The sequence below is a fragment of the Thalassophryne amazonica genome, chromosome 15, assembly GCF_902500255.1.
Source record: "Thalassophryne amazonica chromosome 15, fThaAma1.1, whole genome shotgun sequence".
Lineage (NCBI taxonomy): Eukaryota > Metazoa > Chordata > Actinopteri > Batrachoidiformes > Batrachoididae > Thalassophryne > Thalassophryne amazonica.
This window is the reverse complement of record NC_047117.1, coordinates 77,036,080-77,056,678: the sequence shown is the minus strand read 5'-3', so window position 1 is coordinate 77,056,678 and position 20,599 is coordinate 77,036,080. Positions and strand designations below refer to the sequence as shown.

At 41.3% G+C, this 20,599-nt stretch overlaps 1 protein-coding gene across 1 annotated transcript; it reads right to left on the bottom strand.

Moving 5' to 3' along the window:
• Positions 1-563: 563 nt before the first annotated feature.
• LOC117526196 (CD209 antigen-like protein E) lies at positions 564-20,379 on the bottom strand. The gene is made up of 5 exons (XM_034188245.1): positions 20,111-20,379; positions 19,867-19,980; positions 16,417-16,565; positions 12,143-12,246; positions 564-1,748 (listed from the first exon to the last, which is right to left on the bottom strand). Exons 1-5 carry the CDS (start codon positions 20,202-20,204, stop codon positions 1,604-1,606), a joined length of 606 nt encoding a protein of 201 aa, XP_034044136.1. The 5' UTR covers positions 20,205-20,379; the 3' UTR covers positions 564-1,603.
• Positions 20,380-20,599: the final 220 nt, after the last annotated feature.

Below are 20,599 nucleotides of genomic sequence, written 5' to 3'. Positions count from 1 at the left end.
TTTTTGAGTTCTTGTCCACAGACACACGTACACCAGTGAAAACAATACCCCACTATCACTGCTGTGAGATTAAAGACCATTTTTGTGATTTCCCTGAATCCTTTGTGACAGGATTGGTTGACTGCCTGGGTGATGATCATGTAGGACTTAAGGTGGTTCCACTGTGTGGTGGATGCTGTGACACACAACACCAGCACTCCCAGGCTTAACAGGAAATTGAACCTTGTAACTTCAAGGCTGCCACTTCTCCAGATATAAATGCTGGCAAGTTGTTTTAACTGCATACTACTAGAAAACATAGCTTTCAAGTTGTCTGAGTTTTGGTTTTGAAAATCACCAGTAACAGTTGTTTTCTCTATATTTTGTGCTCAAACATCAAAATGACCACTTGTTATCATCATCTCTTTACCTGGGTTAGTCCTATTTTTGTGTTTACTTTCACTTTGCCATCGCTGTCAGCTTCAAGTTTCTGACCACCATATTGACAGCAAACACCCCACGTAGCACTTTTGCCAACAGCAAGCTCTTACGACAAACTCCCTGTGCTGAAATGAAGCACACTCTGACCACTGACACTCTTTATTGGCATAAACAAGCAAGTTAAAACAAAAAGAGACATCGGCAAACACGGAAAAACAAAAAATCTGGTCAGTTTGTCTGCCCTCACACCTACTTCACAGGTGGCTACATTTTACTTGTGTAGAATTTGACCTCTGCCCCGGCAGGTTGGGTGGTTTCTCCGGAGAACACTAGGGCATGACTGAAATACCTCTACGTCAAATGAGTGGCCACGTAGGAAGGCTATGATAAGGTGGAGAACCACATGGGGCATTTTCTCAATCATGATTGAGCAGTATTTTAACATTTATTGAATGAATTTGAATGACTGAATTTATTTATTCGGCACACAGATCAACAATAACAAAAACTCATAAAAAGAATAACTTAACAGCTTACCCGTGTGACCAAAAGGGTGCAGGCAAAAGCAAAGCTTATAAACCCCCCTTAAATAATGAATGTACACATATATAAATATATATGCTCATAACAACAAATACGAAAGAAGTGTGCATGAACAATAGAACTTAATCAATGAACTAAATTTCAATGCACAATACCAAACACAATAACAAAATCAGTAAACCAAATTCTTCAAACTATAACAAGTAATTTCATTATTTTTGTAAAGCCTTTTAAAGCTAACTAAGGTACAAAATAATTTCATTTTTCAGGCCAATTATTCCAAATGTAACACCTTTATTGGAAACACAATGACTTTTTACAGTTATTCGGATCTTTAATTTCTCAAAAATATTTATCTCAAATTATAACATGAGTCCCTCATTTTGAACAGATCCTGGACATGTTGAGGTTATTTATTGTGTATATTCTGACTCTAATCCTCTATCAGGTTTAACACAAAACATAACTGTTTTTATCTGAGGATTCTGCCGAGAAACACACAACTGGAGTTGAAATCATAATGAGAGTAAAGTAAAAATTCACTATATCACATTAAAACCATCATGTTGGACATAACTAAAGAAGTTGACAGGACCTTGGTACACTGTCATGATGCTAGTTAGCTGTAGTCATACCCTATCTACAACGCAGCTTTCTCACAGATCCAGTTAATTTTGTCACGACAGCTCAAGTCATTCAAGCCGATAAAATTTGACATTGACCGTATTTCACCGCAGTCTTCTCCCCCAAAAGCATTGTCAGGTTGCCCCGCTGCCCACAGCAAACTGCAAACAGAGAAAATATTGTCCTGCTGTTGTTAGATGAATTTTTTTGTTTGAACTTTCAGTTATAGAAAATATAAACGTGATGTTTCAGCATTATTAATATTTATCATGCAATGGGCCTATTTAAAAAGTACAATCTCAACATGTAACAATGATGACATCTTTTATTTTCAGTAGATGTTTTTCACATCCAAGAATTATAAATTACATAAATAACCACTTACTGAGTAAGCTTTAAAGCAAAAACCATGTGAATTGAATGGTTTACTTAGGGAAAGTGACACAATCACCTTGGCAATGTCAGTGTATCATAAAATAACTATCTGTAGAACAGTAAGTGCAAACATTCTGATCTTAAGTCTTGATGATACAGTCAGGTACAGCTGACAGTTGCACAGTGATAAACACCACAATGTACACCACAATGGAGTTGAAACGAAACAATCAATATATAATTGTCATGTTCGTTGCTTAAATTGAATGCAATAAAAATATTGCATTGACCATTTATTTTTAAATATAGACATTTTTACCCGAGGCCATCAAATATGGCCATTGGGTATGCCAAGGCTTTTCGTCCATCCATCCATCTGTCCATCTGTGTTCAGCAAATCCAGTCCTATTACTGCCAAAGTCTTCAAATTCACAGGGAGCATTCTTGGGACACAGACCTTGGACAAGTTCAGATGGCTAAACTTGACCTATTCTGAGGTATTTTAAGAGGTGATTTGTGATTAGAGAAATTGTGCACAGTGCAAGCTTTGCATCTTTGCATTTTGTAGCCCCATTTGTAAACAGAAGACCTGAAAGTTTAGCTACAAATTGCCAGAAGGAACATCTGAGATGCAAGTCTCATTCATTCATTCATTCAATATCCGTAGTGTCAGGAAAGATGACTTTAAGCTTGCTTTCAGGTTGTTTTCATTTTGGAATATAGTACGTTCCATGGGATTAATATACATGCTGTTGGATTAAACTGAACAGTGTTTGGTACTTTCCCGGAGTAAGTGAGGTCATACCGGACTTTTCCATTACAAATGGGGAGGCCCACGGAATGAACTCAGTGGTGAAGACGATGGAATATGTCTAAGAATGATTCTAACATGACAAGTATGATCAAATGAAGTATTAATGTGTTAAATTTAAGAGTTGATTAGAAAAAGTATGTTACAAATAAGTGAATGATTATATGAGTTGTTTTTCATAAAGAGTGCAGAGTCAGAGAAGAAAGAGGAAGTGAAGTGATGTTGCAACGAGGCCAGAAAAGCTGATGATAAACAACTGATCAAATGATTAAGATGTGGTAAAATATGAAATAAATAATAAGGAATGAAAATGTTTGTATATGATCATATGAATTGTTTTTATGTGAAAGAGAGTTGTAACGAAATGATTGAATATGATTGATGTGATTCTAAAGACATGATTTAGAAAAATGAATTCTCAGAAAAGCTGAAGTGTTAACAGAAAAGAGGAACTTGAGAAATAAGTTACTGGCAAAGGGCCGCAGATGACTTCCAGTAAGGGAAGGAGAAGGGAGGAGGTTTGAGTCACCAGCGTCCCCATGGTAACCAAGATCATCTGAGGACAACAAAGAATCAAGCACATATATAAACTGTGAAACACCAGGAAACGGGGTTATTCTTCCAGGGAGAGGTGCTGTTGCCACTTCTCCCCTGCTACGAGGAGATCACAAGACTTGACCATCTTGTGAGCAGCAACTGGAATCGTGGAGTGAGAGGATTGGAGCCATAAGAGATCATTTGAGAGAGTTTTCAACTCCCACTCAGGCCGTCCAGTTACGGAGTAGCAGAGCATTGGAAAATAATCACTGGCCTTAAGTCTGAGTGAGGAATGTTCAACGTTTTCTCTCTCAAGGAACATCACATCATACCAGAATGGATTAGATCAACTTTTGGTTGATTGAAGAAGGTTGCTCTTCCAGTAGCGGTGATTGTGATGGTAATCCCGATGGAGACGGAGTTGCCTCATATTCCTGAGATGATAATCCGTCAGGGAATGATGGTGCGCATGGTGAAGTGGGGGTGATGGATGTATAACACGGTGTAACTGGTGTAGATGGCCGTGGTGATGTATCCTTCGGTTGAGGTGAAGCTTCAGCGTGAATATCCTCAGGCTCGGGCTGTTGAAGGTGTTCGTCCAGGAACACCTGCGTGAGGGCCTCCAAACAACAGTTCATATCCTCGGTCGCACTCCAGCCTCCACAGTGCGCTGTGGAGATGAACGTGGAACTGGTGGTAATGAAGGACCAATGGCCACGATCCGGCCATCGGCAAGATGAGCTGTGGAGAATCTTATTCCCGTAGGATACATCCACATTTTGGTAAACACGGGGCAATACATATATCCTTCTGGAGACACTATAGTGTCAGATCGTATTTGATCACTCAAGAGAGAATGCCAGATCATGTCTGCCTCAATCTCACTTTTTAAGTATGCTGCTGTTGGTACCTGGGGTAGAAAAGATGTATCCTTCTGTCCCAATATTCCCCGTGCCACTTGAACAGCGAAGTTGTTGCTATAACACGTCGGGCACCACAGAGTCGGTGTTATCTCCCAGAAGTAGAGCGCTTGTTCCAGGGTGGCTTGACAATGAATACATCTTATATCCCCCTATAGTATAAGAGGAAACATTAGTCTTTTAACTATTATATTGCAAGCAAGCAAAAGAGTTCGTCGGGATTATTCAGATGCACGCCAGAGCCGCCTCATGATCACCGTAGGAGAGTGGGACTGTGATGACGTTACCGTTCCCGCTGTAGCTGAAGCAGCTGCACGCGGGAAGCAAGCATCATAGGTCGTAAACCATAACAGCAGGAGTAGTTGACTAACCATGGACAGCCAGTATAAAGCTGATAATATTCCCCATCCTAAAGCCCAAATTATGATAAGTCCAAGTTTGTAGAGCCAGGGTTTCTTGTGTTGTACGGCTCCAGTTAACGTAGCTATGTACGCCAATAGGGTCAGGGCCATCACAGCTTCGGACACAATGTCAGCTATCACTGCCGGGGCGTAAAAGATTGCTGTCATATCTATCACCATCCAAATTGTAATTGATGTGTACTGCCATATTCCCCAACAGTCAAACTGGAGAGTAAAGCGACCAAGGACATGAGTGATGAATAAAGACAACCCTAAGTCACTCTGACCGTAGTGCAGATTGATGATCGCCAATCTGACACATCCATGTAGTAGCGTTACTATTCGCAGTGGTTGTCGTAAGTCCCAACGGCCGACACAGCAGTATAGCAGCCATATTAACAGTAGTGCAATAAACTCCACTCTACTCACTTTGAAGATGGTGTCATTTATACCGCCAGTATTGTTGGACATTGTGCTTGCTCTCTTATTCTTTTTACTTATCTCTTTAAGTTTGTATGCTGTTATGTAGATGCTTCTTCTTCCTTCACTCCCCCAAGGCAGAATGAACAGGGTGTGTCTCGGCATCGGGCTTTGTAAGCTCCATCGTTCCTCCCCTAGCGGAGGAGGGGCTCCATATCACTGCGTTGTGTGCTCCTCCCACACAAGCGCAGGGCGGCTGCGAAACTTCCTTTTATCAAAACATATCCAATTACTGCAGCAATAATAAGTCCTATTATGATTAACAGATAGGGCCAAAGATATCCCAACAAATGTCCAATCCAACCAGTCACTACTTCGAGACCTTCTTTAATGACGTCTCCGGTCTCTGCTGCAAAAGTGGTGATGATTCCTCCAGCAATTATTTGCGTTCTTTCCCACCAAGAACATTCATGCCGACCTCTTCCTTTTCCACAGCTCAACCAATGTTCTGCAGGCGATTCACATGTACCATTATTGTAAATCCGATTGGGTCCCAACCATTCGTAACCGACAATTTCTTGTCCTTCACATGACTTTTCTTGAAGGCATATACTTCTTCAAGCATTATCAAAGCATCTCCAACAAATGGCACTATGTGGCCTAGGATCTGCTTCCTTTTCAACATTCCATGTCCCAGGACAGCCTTGGCACATCCAACGTTGGGTGGAAAAGCTCTTATCCATACGCCAGCACTTGTTGTGTGGCTGGGGTGCCTGGCTGGCTTTTGTTTCTGTCTTCTGTTTTCTGTCTTCTGTTTTTCCTTCCAGGTGGCATGCGTTCAGGACTGAGTGGCTGATGTGTGGCTGAGTTATTAGGACCTCACCCTGATCACCTGAAGCTTGTCATGTGCAGCTCGTCAGGACTCACAGCTGTGGTGCATCTTTATGGATTGGGGCATGGTTGCATTTAAGTCTGGAGTACACAGTGTGTATTTGCCAGAGACTCGACCTTGTGACCAGACGGGTGAGATCGACGTTTAGAGAACCATCTCATCATCATGGACGCAGAGACCGTACCAGGTTTGATGCCATGGTCTGTGAAAGAGGAGGGGGTGAGGTCTCACGCTCGTCAGCACACTTCCTGAGGTACTTTAGGTTTTGTGACTAACATGAGTACAGTCAGTACATGTGGTGTCCCTCACACCTTATTATATTGAGCTGTTATGTTAGTCGTTTAATCAGCTTCCACTGCAGTGGAGAATTGAACTGGGTGTTCCATGCCTGCAGGGTGGGAAGCTGATTGGTGATTAAGCCAGGAAGTGTTTGCTGATTATGTACACCTTTGAGTGGTCTCTCTGTGTGTGGAGTGGTGGACTCACATGATGGTTTCTTCTTTCACAGACTCGGTTGGTCGCGGCCACCTGGGGGGTGTCGGCGGGGTCCTTGGGTCCAAACTGTTCTGGCTCCGGACCGTTTGTGCTGCTGGGAGCGCACCGTTTTTCCACCTCGCCAGACCGCGCACTTATTTGTTATTAATTAAGCACTCACTGTTATGTCATTAAATTTTGTTATCCTTTGAACCGTGCTCTGTTTCCTTTATACTGGATCCTACTTCAAACACTGGGTCGGTTCTCCGCCCGCGTCCGACACATAACAGTACTGTTCTTCTCCCAAATTGTTTGATGGCCGTAAGTGTCGTACTCGCCGTCATAGTAAGCGTCACAATATTCTTCCCAGCCAGGAACATTTCTACAATTTTGACGGGCAAGGCTTATCGTGCATGTGGTATTACATTTATTACAAATCATTTTCCAGGGCCGTGGCGTAACATAAGGATTTGGTCTCCAGAGTACACTAGACCAAGTAGCTCTATCTCTGGAGTAGACCGTGGCGATGTATTGATATTTAACCCAATAATTATTACTTTGATCTAAACAGGGGAATACCCAATCTTCAATTTCATATTTCTCCATTCCCCACCAGGTGACGTCCTTACTACGCCTAACTCCTTCCTGCCATGCTTGAAGGGTCCCCTTAATGGTTGGAATCTGCAACAACTTTGTACAGTTATATACCCATCTTAGCCAATTCCCTGTCTTAATTTGGTCTATGGGACATCGGGGGGATTTACCAGAACCTTCAGCCAAATTATTATGGTATTCTGTCTCATGTAAGCTTCCATAGAGTTTATTTGCCACGCATTGATCAATTTTGCTAAAATCTTCCTGAGGTACTGACCTTAGCTCATCAGGCTTTGGTAGTTTTTGCACATAGAATTTTGCTTTATGTGGAACCCGCAAACTATGCCCAGTCCACGTGTATCCACGTGCAGTTAAAGTGTTAAGGCTCGGACATTGGATTTATTGATGCTTCTTAAGGTGTAAAAGTTAAAGTTTATTGGGTGTACAACATCAAAAAGTGCTCTAAAAGGTTAGTCTGGTTTTTAATGAAATTAACACATCCTGGGGACTCGCTGTACGAGTCACTAAATTCAAAATCTAGCAACATTCCAAGAGTCCTGATCCATAAGAGGAGAGCTGCCATTAACGGGCGTGGCCGGTTCGTATCCTGGTTCCAGAGAAGGCTATTCAACCGGGGTGCGAGATCAGCGTCAGCGGGGTGGACGTCCGGATGGAGGCAGTGAGCAGCTAGACGAATCTCCTCGCCACCAGCTTGAACAGCCTTTGTGCAGCCCTGCTGGGTAATACCCGTGGAGACACGAAGGTCGGACCCCAGAGACGGAGAGCTGGTTTTAGTACACAAATACACTCATCGGAGGGTGAGCGTGTGCCGTGTATCTAAAAAATAACGGGATCTGACAGTAGTATCGCCAAAAACATTACTCCTATCAATATTCTGCTTTGGAGGCATTCATCCTTGACCCAAAATACATACGCATACCAAACTGTAAATGTCAAATGGCAAACACAGGCAGGCAGACAAACAGACAGACAGAGCTTTTTATCTTTGCTGCATTCTGCCCTAAGCAGGTGCTTTTACGTTTACACACCCACAAACAGACAGCAGCGGAAGACATCAAACGCAGTACGCTTGTCACTCATAGTAACAGTAACATGACACTTAACTAAACTGACTAAAGTAATTGAACTACAAAACAACAATAAATCAATAACACTAACAACACGGTTAAACTAACATGAACCACAATAACATAAAAAAAAATCCAAAAGCCATAACTCCCATAATGCACTGCAGCACAACATCTATTATTCACTGTTGCTAGATAATATCCTTAATTTCTCCAAACATATTAGTCCTTTCGACTTTCTGATTCCACAGCATTCATCCTTGAATTAAAATACATAAGCATAACAAATGGTAAATGTCAGCTCTCCCCAGTTTCTCTGTGATTGAAGCCATACACACACACACACACACACACACACACACACACACACACACACACACACACACACACACACACACACACACACACACACACGCACACACACACAAAGGCCACATGGCTATTAATACAACCCCTGGCAAAAATTATGGAATCACCGGCCTCGGAGGATGTTCATTCAGTTGCTTAATTTTGTAGAAAAAAAGCAGATCACAGACATGACACAAAACTAAAGTCATTTCAAATGGCAACTTTCTGGCTTTAAGAAACACTATAAGAAATCAAGAAAAAAAATTGTGGCAGTCAGTAACGGTTACTTTTTTAGACCAAGCAGAGGGAAAAAAAATATGGACTCACTCAATTCTGAGGAAAAAATTATGGAATCACCCTGTAAATTTTCATCCCCAAAACTAACACCTGCATCAAATCAGATGTGCTCGTTAGTCTGCATCCAAAAAGGAGTGATCACACCTTGGAGAGCTTTTGCACCAAGTGGACTGACATGAATCATGGCTCCAACACGAGAGATGCCAATTGAAACAAAGGAGAGGATTATCAAACTCTTAAAAGAGGGTAAATCATCATGCAATGTTGCAAAAGATGTTGGTTGTTCACAGTCAGCTGTGTCTAAGCTCTGGACCAAATACAAACAACATGGGAACGTTGTTAAAGGCAAACATACTGGTAGACCAAGGAAGACATCAAAGCGTCAAGACAGAAAACTTAAAGCAATATGTCTCAAAAATCGAAAATGCACAACAAAACAAATGAGGAACGAATGGGAGGAAACTGGAGTCAACGTCTGTGACCGAACTGTAAGAAACCGCCTAAAGGAAATGGGATTTCCATACAGAAAAGCTAAACGAAAGCCATCATTAACACCTGAACAGAAAAAAAAACAAGGTTACAATGGGCTAAGGAAAAGCAATCGTGGACTGTGGATGACTGGATGAAAGTCATATTCAGTGATGAATCTCGAATCTGCATTGGGCAAGGTGATGATGCTGGAACTTTTGTTTGGTGCCGTTCCAATGAGATTTATAAAGATGACTGCCTGAAGAGAACATGTAAATTTCCACAGTCATTGATGATATGGGGCTGCATGTCAGGTAAAGCCACTGGGGAGATGGCTGTCATTACATCATCAATAAATGCACAAGTTTACGTTGATATTTTGGACACTTTTCTTATCCCATCAGTTGAAAGGATGTTTGGGGATGATGAAATCATTTTTCAAGATGATAATGCATCTTGCCATAGAGCAAAAACTATGAAAACATTCCTTGCAAAAAGACACATAGGGTCAATGTCATGGCCTGCAAATAGTCCGGATCTTAATCCAATTGAAAATCTTTGGTGGAAGTTGAAGAAAATGGTCCATGATAAGGCTCCAACCTGCAAAGCTGATCTGGCAACAGCAATCAGAGAAAGTTGGAGCCATATTGATGAAGAGTACTGTTTGTCACTCATTAAGTCCATGCCTCAGAGACTGCAAGCTGTTATAAAAGCCAGAGGTGGTGCAACAAAATACTAGTGATGTGTTGGAGCGTTCTTTTGTTTTTCATGATTCCATAATTTCTTCCTCAGAATTGAGTGATTCCATATTTTTTTCCCTGTGCTTGGTGTAAAAAAGTAACCGTTACTGACTGCCAGTTTTTTTTTCCTGATTTCTTATAGTGTTTCTTAAAACCAGAAAGTTTTGCCAGGGGTTGACCCCTGGCAAAAATTATGGAATCACCGGCCTCGGAGGATGTTCATTCAGTTGTTTAATTTTGTAGAAAAAAAGCAGATCACAGACATGGCACAAAACTAAAGTAATTTCAAATGGCAACTTTCAACACTGAGGTCTGTTAGAAAAGTAACGGACCTTTTTATTTTTTGCAAAAACTATATGGATTTGAATCATGTGTGATTGCATCAGCCAAGCTTGAACCTTCTTGTGCATGCGTGAGTTTTTTCGTGCCTGTCGGTTGCGTCATTTGCCTGTGAGCACGCCTTGTGGGAGGAGTACACAAACATTTCCAAATCACTGAATGTGTCTTGGACTTCAGGAACATCATTTCTTAAGAAATACAAACAGTGTGGTAAACCTGTCTGGAGGAAGTAGTTCTCAAAAACTGAACTAATGAGGGAAGCTGCCAAGACACCTGTGACATTTCCCAGGAAGTTATAGGCTTCTGTGGAACGTGCAGCTTTTGTCTGTTGCACCACAAATTACGTTTTTACAGTTAAGTGGAACAAAAAAAAATGATCAAAAAAAGTTATGTGAAATTTCAGCTGAAGTGTACCAGAAGGCACATGGGAGACTCAAGCCTAGATTTGATCTGTTTCCTTACATGAACAATGAGGTGGAGAAAGCATTTGGAGCCCTCTAATAAGGTAATCATGTGCCATATTTCAGCCCAGTCTCACATTTTTTTTTCGTGCTCCCGTGACGAAATGAGTCAAATTTTCGTGCGGGGCTTTTTTTAAAGTCACTATTGCTAACCCTACTCCTACCCCCAACCTTAACCTTAGCCATAACCTAATCTTACTCCTTCCCCCGACCCTAACGATAACCACCCCAACCCCCCACTTCACTTTTAATTTCGTGCAGCCATCACGGAATGAATGAGAATGAATTTGTGCTGCCGTGACGAAAATGAGGTGCTTTTCATCACAATATCACGAACCAATAGATTCATGTATATTTTGTGCTGCTGAATCATGACTTGCCGTGAGACTGGGTTGCATATTTGCATTGTTGTGGCTTGGTAAAACAGTTGCACAGCTGTAAAAGTATGTTTATGACCGATTTAACATCTCGTTATAATCGTTCAGACGAGCTGTGCTGTGATGCGGTGTGCTGATGCAACCGCTCTCACTGTTCATTTCTTCTTTACTTGACTTGGTGAGCTGTACATAGTGTTGGTGAGTAGATCACACAACGTTCACTCCCAAGTCACATCTGTTGCACAGCATTTAAGTCAATCACTTAGCCGTTAGGCCAGCAACATACAATATAAAGGCCCCTGACACTTGCACAACTTTAATGCATGCGCTTACATGCACATCGTTATGACGATCCCACCCACTGTGTTCCCAGCTGGATGGCATGCTTTGCTCCACTGGCTGCAATGCGCTGGATGCTGCTTATATAAAATAATTTTGTAGCAGATTACTCATTTTCTCTGTGAGTTGTCTGTTGAAAATGGCTCTAATCGCTACCTGAATCACAGAGGAGCGCTCCCACCAGAGCTGTTCTCACGTGCGTGTGAGTGCTGAAAGAGCTGGAGAAAACATTTGGAGCCATCTAAAAAGGTAATTATTTGTCATGTTTACATTGTCATGGCTTGGTAAAATTGTTGCATGTTTTTCCTTCTTGTGTGCAGCTGTAAAAAAGTATGTTTATGACAGATATAACATCTTATTATAATCGTTCAGACAAGCTGCTCTGATGCAGTGCACTGATGCAGTCACCCACTGTATTTCTTCTTTACTCCACTTGATGAGCTGCACGTCGTGTTGGCGAGCAGATCGTGCCATGCTGCATGACATTTATGCATGAAAGACTTTTTTAATCATTTCAAAAGTGTCTTTGCACAATTGCACATGCTGACGCCCCTCTAAGTCTACATTCGTTAAAGATGAGTTTACTTTTCTGCACGACACAGGGTGTGCAAGTGCATGCATCAAAGTCATGTAAGTGTCAGGGTCAGGGGGGCCTTAAAAAAGAGCTGTCTCACCTGTCTGTGGGCACTGTAGATCCATCCAGCCACTTCCAAGTTCCTTCTTCATCCCTGTCAGTCATACCAATCCATGCGTTAGAGGCAAATCCAGTGAGAAAACCCTGTCATAAACCAGGATTCTCATTATTAACAGGTTCCAGACCAAATCACACTTCATTAAATCTTTGTAGGCAGTGAGGAATAATGATAATAATAATAATGATACTAACACTACAACATCTACTACTACTACTCCTAATAATAATAATAATAATAATAATAATAATGGACTTTCCATTCAAAACACTGTTACTTATTCAGGGAAGTCTTGAATTCAAAGGTCATACCCTTATACAGTAGTGGTAGTATGGCTTTATTAGTATTGTAATAGTATTGTATGGCTTTTGCCTTACAATATAAAGCGCCTTGGGGCAACTGTTTGTTGTGATTTGGCGCTATATAAATAAAATTGATTTGATTTGATTTAGTGTTCAGAATAATAGTAGTGCTATGTGACTAAAAAGATTAATCCAGGTTTTCAGTATATTTCTTATTGTTACATGGGAAACAAGGTACCAGTAGATTCAGTAGAGTCTCACAAATCCAACAAGACCAAGCATTCATGATATGCACACTCTTAAGTGTTAGGAAAGTGTAGTGACACGGACCCACAACAGGGGGCGTAAATGAACGGACAATGGAAGGAGTCAAATTATAACACTTTACTGTTGTGAATATCACAACCAAACACAGCAGATTCAGAATGTGCAACAGTCAATTAATAAAGGTGTCGTGTGGGCAGGCTCGACGATAGGAGACGCCCGTCTGGAAACGAACCGGAACCACACAATTTCCACCGCCACCTGAACCCGAGGAATAGTGGAGCTGCCAAGTCCCGGAGTCCCCAGGTGGCCACCTTCCCGGCGTGTCGGATCTGGTACTGCTGGCAGAAAGCAAAAGACAGTCAAAGGGTGGGTGTGTGAACACCCAGTAACAATGGTGGGAATGCCACCTCCACCTCTCACTCAACACGTTGCAGCAGTCTCAGATGAAAAGGAGCGCCGTCTTGCACAGCCTCCGCAAAAACGACCGGTTCTCCTGCAAACACTCACAATAACAGATTTATAAATCTCACAAAAAGGGCGGAGAGTATTACCTCCAGATGAAGATGATATCTCGGCAGTTTGGTGGAGGTGTCTTCCTGCTTTTATACCAGATGTGTTGATTAGTGACAGCTGTCACGGATGATGGGTGACAGCTGTCACCACGGCTTGTTCCTGAGGCGGCAGCGCCCTCTCATGCCTGAAGCCCGCACTTCAGGCAGGGCGCCTTCTGGTGGTGGGCCAGCAGTACCTCCTCTTCAGCGGCCCACACAACACTTAAGGCTATGAAATTGGGTTATTAGTAAAAAAAAAAAGTAGAAAAGGGGGTGTTCACAATAATAGTAGTATCTGCTGTTGATGCTACAAACTCAAAACTATTATGTTCAAACTGCTTTTTTTTTTAGCAATCCTGTGAATCATTAAACTAGTATTTAGTTGTATAACCACAGTTTTTCATGATTTCTTCACATCTGCGAGGCATTAATTTTTTTGGTTTGGAACCAAGATTTTCTGTTGTGTGTTGGGGGGGGCGTGGCTGGATGTTTTGGTGTTCTTTTCTTTTCTTTGCTCTCCAGGTGGCATGAGGGCTGATTTGTCTGTGAAGAAGGTGCTGGCTGAAGAGTCTTCACCCTCATCAACATCATGGAAAGCACCTGTGCTTGGTGCTCACGTGCAACCTGGACGACTTGCAGCTGAAGCAGATAATTGGATGGCGTTCTGCATTTAAGTCATGTGTGATTCAAGCAGAACTGCCGGGAACTTGACCTTGTGACGTTCGTTTGTGAGACGCTGAGGACCGCGCCTGGGTTTGACACATCGAGCCCGTGAAGCAGGGAGGGGTGAGGACACATGCTGTCAGCACACACGAAAGGTAATTAAGTGTTTAGGTACTTGTTGATAGTAACTTGGTGTTTTGTTACACAGTATACTGGAATTGTAAAGAGAATTGCGCAGTTTGCTTCTCACTGCTGTGGCGTGAAGGATAAGTGATCCTCCACTTGTTGTGAGAAGCTGCTCATTTGCATAAAGTAAAAAAAAAGGAACACTGACCTGAGTGTGTTGCTGGCAGCGTGTGTTTATTAGAAGATATAGTTGTATCTGTTGACTTACCTCACCGTCTCTTTGCTTCACAGAGAATCAGTTTGTCGTGTCCACCTGGGGGGTGTTTGGTGGTGGTAGGAAGTCCAGGAGCGCCGGCTTTAATCCTTGTGGGCGCTGGAGAGCGAGCCGCGGATCACTCCACCAGAGGGACGTTGTTTTTTTATGTTTTTACACTTTTAAACACAGGTGTATAATAAATAGTTTTTGTTTGGAACCGCTTTCTGGTTATTTTTAGCGCTGGGTCCTGTCTGACGCAGGTTCGCTCCTCTATCCGCGTCGACACATAACATTTTCCTCATTTACTAGTGTGCTTGGGGTCATTGTCTCATTGGAACACCCATTTCAAGGGCATGTCCTCTTCAGCATAAGGCAACATTACCTCTTCAAGTATTTTGACATATCCAAACTGATCCATGATACCTAGTATGTGATATATAGGCCCATCACCATAGTAGGAGAAACATGCCCATATCATGATGCTTGCACCATCATGCTTCACTGTCTTCACTGTGAACTGTGGCTTGAATTCGGAGTTTGGAGGTCATCTCACAAACTGTCTGCGGCCCTTGGACCCAAAAACAACAATTTTACTCTCATCAGTCCACAAAATATTCCTCCATTTCTCTTTAGGCTAGTTGATGTGTTCTTTGGCAAATTGTAACCTCTTCTGCACATGTCTTTTATTTAACAGAGGGACTTTACGGGGGATTCTTGCAAATAAATTAGCTTCACACAGGCGTCTTCTAACTGTCACAGCACTTACAGGTAACTCCAGACTGTCTTTGATCATCCTGGAGCTGATCAATGGGTGAGCCTTTGCCATTCTGGTTATTCTTCTATCCATTTTGATGGTTGTTTTCCGTTTTCTTCCACGTGTCTGTTTTTTTTTTTTTTTTTTTGTCCATTTTAAAGCATTGGAGATCATTGTAGATGAACAGCCTATAATTTTTTTGCACCTGCCTATAAGTTTTCCCCTCTCCAATCAACTTTTTAATCAAACTACGCTGTTCTTCTGAACAATGTCTTGAACGTCCCATTTTCCTCAGGCTTTCAAAGAGAAAAGCATGTTCAACAGGTGCTGGCTTCATCCTTACATAGGGGACACCTGATTCACACCTGTTTGTTCCACAAAATTGACAAACTCACTGACTGAATACCACACTACTATTATTGTGAACACCCCCTTTTCTACTTTTTTTTTTTTTTACTAATAGCCCAATTTCATAGCCTTAAGAGTGTGCATATCATGAATGCTTGGTCTTGTTGGATTTGTGAGAATCTACTGAATCTACTGGTACCTTGTTTCCCATGTAACAATAAGAAATATACTCAAAACCTGGATTAATCTTTTTAGTCACATAGCAGGACTATTATTCTGAACACTGCTGTATGTATATTAACAGATAACGTGTCAGAGAAAGAACTATAAATAGAAAATCATATCAAGAAACTTGCACATTATGTGGCAGTGGTTTGCACAAATTGGTGTACAGTAAATAAACAAAAAACAAAAACTAACAAAAGCACTCACACAGTTCAAACCATAAAGTACTTGCACTGGTAAGTCAGTACTGTTTAATCACAAATAATGCTTGTAAATTGTATTGAATTAGGTTTAAATGTTATTACACCGTTAACCATTTCCTGAATCATCTACATTTCACTTGGTGTCAATAAATAAAAATGTAATATTTAGGACATACAGTTCTGTTTTGTGATATTGTGGATTACAAATGAATGTCGATCAAAAGTACCCGTGTAACTAAAACTGTGCAAACACGTCACAATTCTCACCAAAAATTCTTGATTTTTGATGGGATTCAAGTTGAAAAACAACCTTTTAAAAATGTTTTAGTTATCTAAAGGTCCAACCTTGCAACCAATACAGACAAATTCAAATGTGATTTCATCAATAAATTTCTAAATAAGTTGTATTTCATGAAAAACAGTGACTTTTAAAAAAAAGGACACATCAAAATGCACTTCCTCCATGTGTTTTTGTTAATAACATGGTTGCAAACTTCATGTCAGTGAATATGGCATGTCGGAGCCTGGTAAATGAATCTTCTCACAAATATCTGAAGATACCTGCTCTTGTTTGCTGTCAATGATGACCAGGTCAGCACCCTGCTGCAGACATGCCTGCCTGCTTTCGTCCCAGGTCTTTCTCTCTGAAGAAATGTAGTAACAGCTAGATTGAAACAGCAGCCAGCTCGCTGGGCAGCTTTGTTCCTCTGCTGTTCATGTGAAAAGACAGAATGTGCTGAACAGGCAGAAAGTCCTGATGCAAGTGAATGCAGCACACAGTGCAATGCACCATTTTCAGAGTGACTCAAACCATACAGCAGAGTTTTGCAGAAACATTGATTTTCGACATTTCTTATATTCGTTAGACTTGCAGGAGTCTGCCTGAGAAAATACACTGTGCAAAGATTTGGGGAACACCCACAGCTTGGTGGCAGTGTGGCAGACACAGACAACCACTTCCACTGAAGCCCCTGCACACACTTTACACCATCGATTTTTGACTGCATAGTTTCCTGTGTGAACATATCACGTGCAGTTTCTCAATAACTACAAGCGATATTGCTTTAAAGCTACAGTGTGTAGGATTTATTGTCATCTTGTTTTTTTTTCTTGCAGTCTTCCAGCTGTGCTGCAAAATACAAAATACAGAGTAAGTATGTTGACTTTGCACCATTGTATCAATGTGATCAATGAGATCCATGAGGGCACCTGCTCCCATGTGGCTATAAAGAGCTCATTCTAAGCTCATGAAAACACATTAATTTGTTGTTGCAGGTAATTAATTATACACGAATGAACAGATGGTTATGAATGCTATATACTATTTCTGCTAATAACTAATAAATATTAAATAAATTCAAATTCAAAAACAGTATGATCCTAGTTTATTAACTTGTCTTTTAATGTGTTTCAACAGCGGAGGAGGCAAATCAAATGGGCACTTTGGAAGTATTTGTATTTAAGCAGTTGGTGATGCCCTGAGGTCCCATTCTGCACAGTTCGTGATGATTCTAGTTTGATACGGACTCCAGAGCAATGTTCAAAATTCGAGTGTTTCATAAGTTTTGAAGCAATGTTTTGAGTTTAACATCACTAATTTGCAGAATCAACAAAAGGTTCTGACACCTCTCCCAGGCACAGGCTTTATATGTTCTTTAATCCTTTGTTTTACTTTCCATTTACCTTCCCATTCCACTGTACATTCCATCCTGTATTTGCCCATGTAGAGTTACTCACATTTCTCACTGCGGTTGCTAGCTTGTTACCTGGGCAGAGTAAAGCTACGAGAACACAATGTGTCCAATGTTCAAGAAAATAGACAAAGAATACTTTCTTTTGCTGTTGTGTCAAATAGGGATTGAAAAATTACAACCTTGCTTCAGAATCAAAGCATTTCATGCTGGTGGCAACAGTACGGCAGAGCCAAATGTTTAACTGGAAGTTTTTCAAAAGTCAAACATCAATGTATTTTTGACAAGTGAGAAACAGTGTGTGTCTTGAATAGGTTTTATACTAGGAGAGCTACAACCACTACCTTTGCACCCCCCAGGACAAAACCAAACCAACTTTTTTTTAGGTTCCTTAGATGACCCCAAAACACAATCAGGATGTTCCCAAAAATAAAAACTGGCCTCAAGCCAGTTATCCAAGATGGCCCCCAAAATGGGTTTTTTTCACTAAAACACCTTTACACAACATATAAACAACTTAAATATCACAGAGATTCAATGGGAAGACCATTGCAGGTCACAGCAAACTCATTTGTACCTAAACTAAATTCATTCATGGGTTTAAGATTCAAAATGGCGTCCAAAATGGCCACCAATAGACCCTTGTCATTAAAATACACAGTAGGAACAAACAATAGACTTAATAATGACAGAAATCATTGGTGTTTAAGTGAAAAAACCCTATTTTGGTGGCCATCTTGGATGCCATCTTGGATAACTGGCTTGAGGCCAGTTTTTATTTTTGGGAACATCCTGATTATGTTTTGGGGTCATCTAAGGAACCTAAAAAAGTTGGTTTGGTTTAGTCCGGGGGGGGGGGGGGGGGGGGGGTGCAAAGGTAGTGGTCGTAGCTCCCCTAGTATTACTGCATGTGTGTCAAAGCCTGATAAATAGCAGTTACCCAGCTAGCACGGAATGCAACTACAACATTGTTGGGAGGTTTGCGATCTGGTTGCTCCAGAAGTAACGTTGTTGTCCATGTGGTGGCAACATGGACACAACATTACTTATGGAGCAACCAGATTTCAACCTCCTATGCTTACGTTCTGTGCTGGCTGGGTAGAAAAGGTTTAACTTCATCAACAGGAGTGATGAAGCTTAGGGCCCTGTCCTACTGGCGTTTAGAAGGATTTGCGTATGGATTGCGCACAAAATTGGCCCATATTCGCCAAACATCTGTAATATCGGTGTAACATGCCTGTATGAGTCGGCTGTCATCCGAACACGCCCGTGATCATCCGCAGAGGCACGCATGTCCGCAGCCAGGATTTTTGAGCTGTTCAAAAATCTGAATGCGGATGACATCCGCCTTACATACTCCATATATACTCAATTCATACACAATATATACTCACTCTATGCGCTGTATATCTGCCGTTAACCACTGATATCCGCAACTGACGGGGATTTGCGGCTTGGCAGCGGAACGGGACATTGTGTAAAACAGATATATTGCGTGCCCATCATGTCCACATCACAAACTAAAATATGTTGTAACGAATGCATACAAATTGGCCACGAATAAAGAGTTTTTATTACATCTGCTTTGCAGCTGATTTGTGGACAATCTGTGAATGCATAACAAGCACGTCACGTAAACCCAAAGTGTGGCAGAAAGCGACATACCTGCCAGTCAGTGCTGGTCCGGCTGTGTAAATCCACAAAGACGTAGCTGCTGCAATCCAAGACTTTTATTTAACACCAACAAAAGGAAGAGTTGCTGTTTACCCACAACTCACTCAAAAACAAACAAACAAAAAACACCTTCTCACACCTGAGGGGCTTCCCCCCTCCCACTCCCAAAACTCATGAACAGTTAACCCTTGCATGACAACAAGAACATTGACTGTGATCAACTTGTCCAAGTCCAGCAAATGCTCCAGAGCCTGTACTGTTGGTGTGAATACTGATGCCGACACCCCGAGTGAGCTTATTTTATGACCGCAATGCAGATGCCGTGCACGCGCAACACGTGCGTGATGCATTCATAATACACCCGTAATACTGCCGTGATAATCTCAATGTGTCGGATCAGTTTCCTCACTACATGCATTATATAACCATGATTGTTCATCATATATTCGCTATACGAGTATATTATTAAAATATTCCCAATTCATACTGGGACATTTGTCATTTTTGGCCATTTTTTGTTGCAGATGACAACGAACGCCCGCAATTTGTGTACTCAATTCATGCGCAATTACTCCTCTCCCCAGTGGGACAGGGCCCTTAGAGCTAGATGAACTAAAATATTAATGGATTACAAATTCTGACTTACAAATGACGTGACTTGTCGACTCACTCAGAACAAGTCGTAGAGAGATGTTAAGCACCGCTTGGAGGACACAAAGCAGCCCAAAGCTCACCAGAACCACATTGAGATGTCTCAACTCTGCACAAAAACACAAAAAAAGAGTTAATAGTTCATACTCTCATCTTGTTAATCAACCCACATGATTTAAAGTGCAAAGCCAATCAACAAAAACCCTTCACCCAGTTAACCTGCATCCCAGGTTACCTACTTCTTGGAGTTTTGTTTGCAGGCTTTGGCTCAGTTTGGGGGAAATGCTCATCTACACCGACTTCAGAATTGGCTGAAGGAAGGAACACAGCCATGTTCAAGCAGCTTGTCTCTGCAGTGAGAAGACAGGTTTTGCGTCAGACTATCTGTAGCGGTCCAAACAGTACTTCCACTTCTGTTTTTTTTTTTTTTTTTTGAAAACCTGTTCTGTTACAAATATGAACATGTATTCACTGTATTTTTTTTTTAATTTTGACTAATGTATTACACAATATATTAATTTTATATTAAATACACATTCTGAATAATTATTTTTCATTTCTGGTAGAAAAAATTATCATACAAACAATTAAATGGGCATCAATGGGAGCTTGAGTAACCAATTGTGTGTTACACACAACACAGCATATTAATACTTTTTTCTTCAAAACAGCAAAAGTATACTGACAAAAAATGAATAGTTTGTCATCTGAGTGGAGTTATGTCTTCA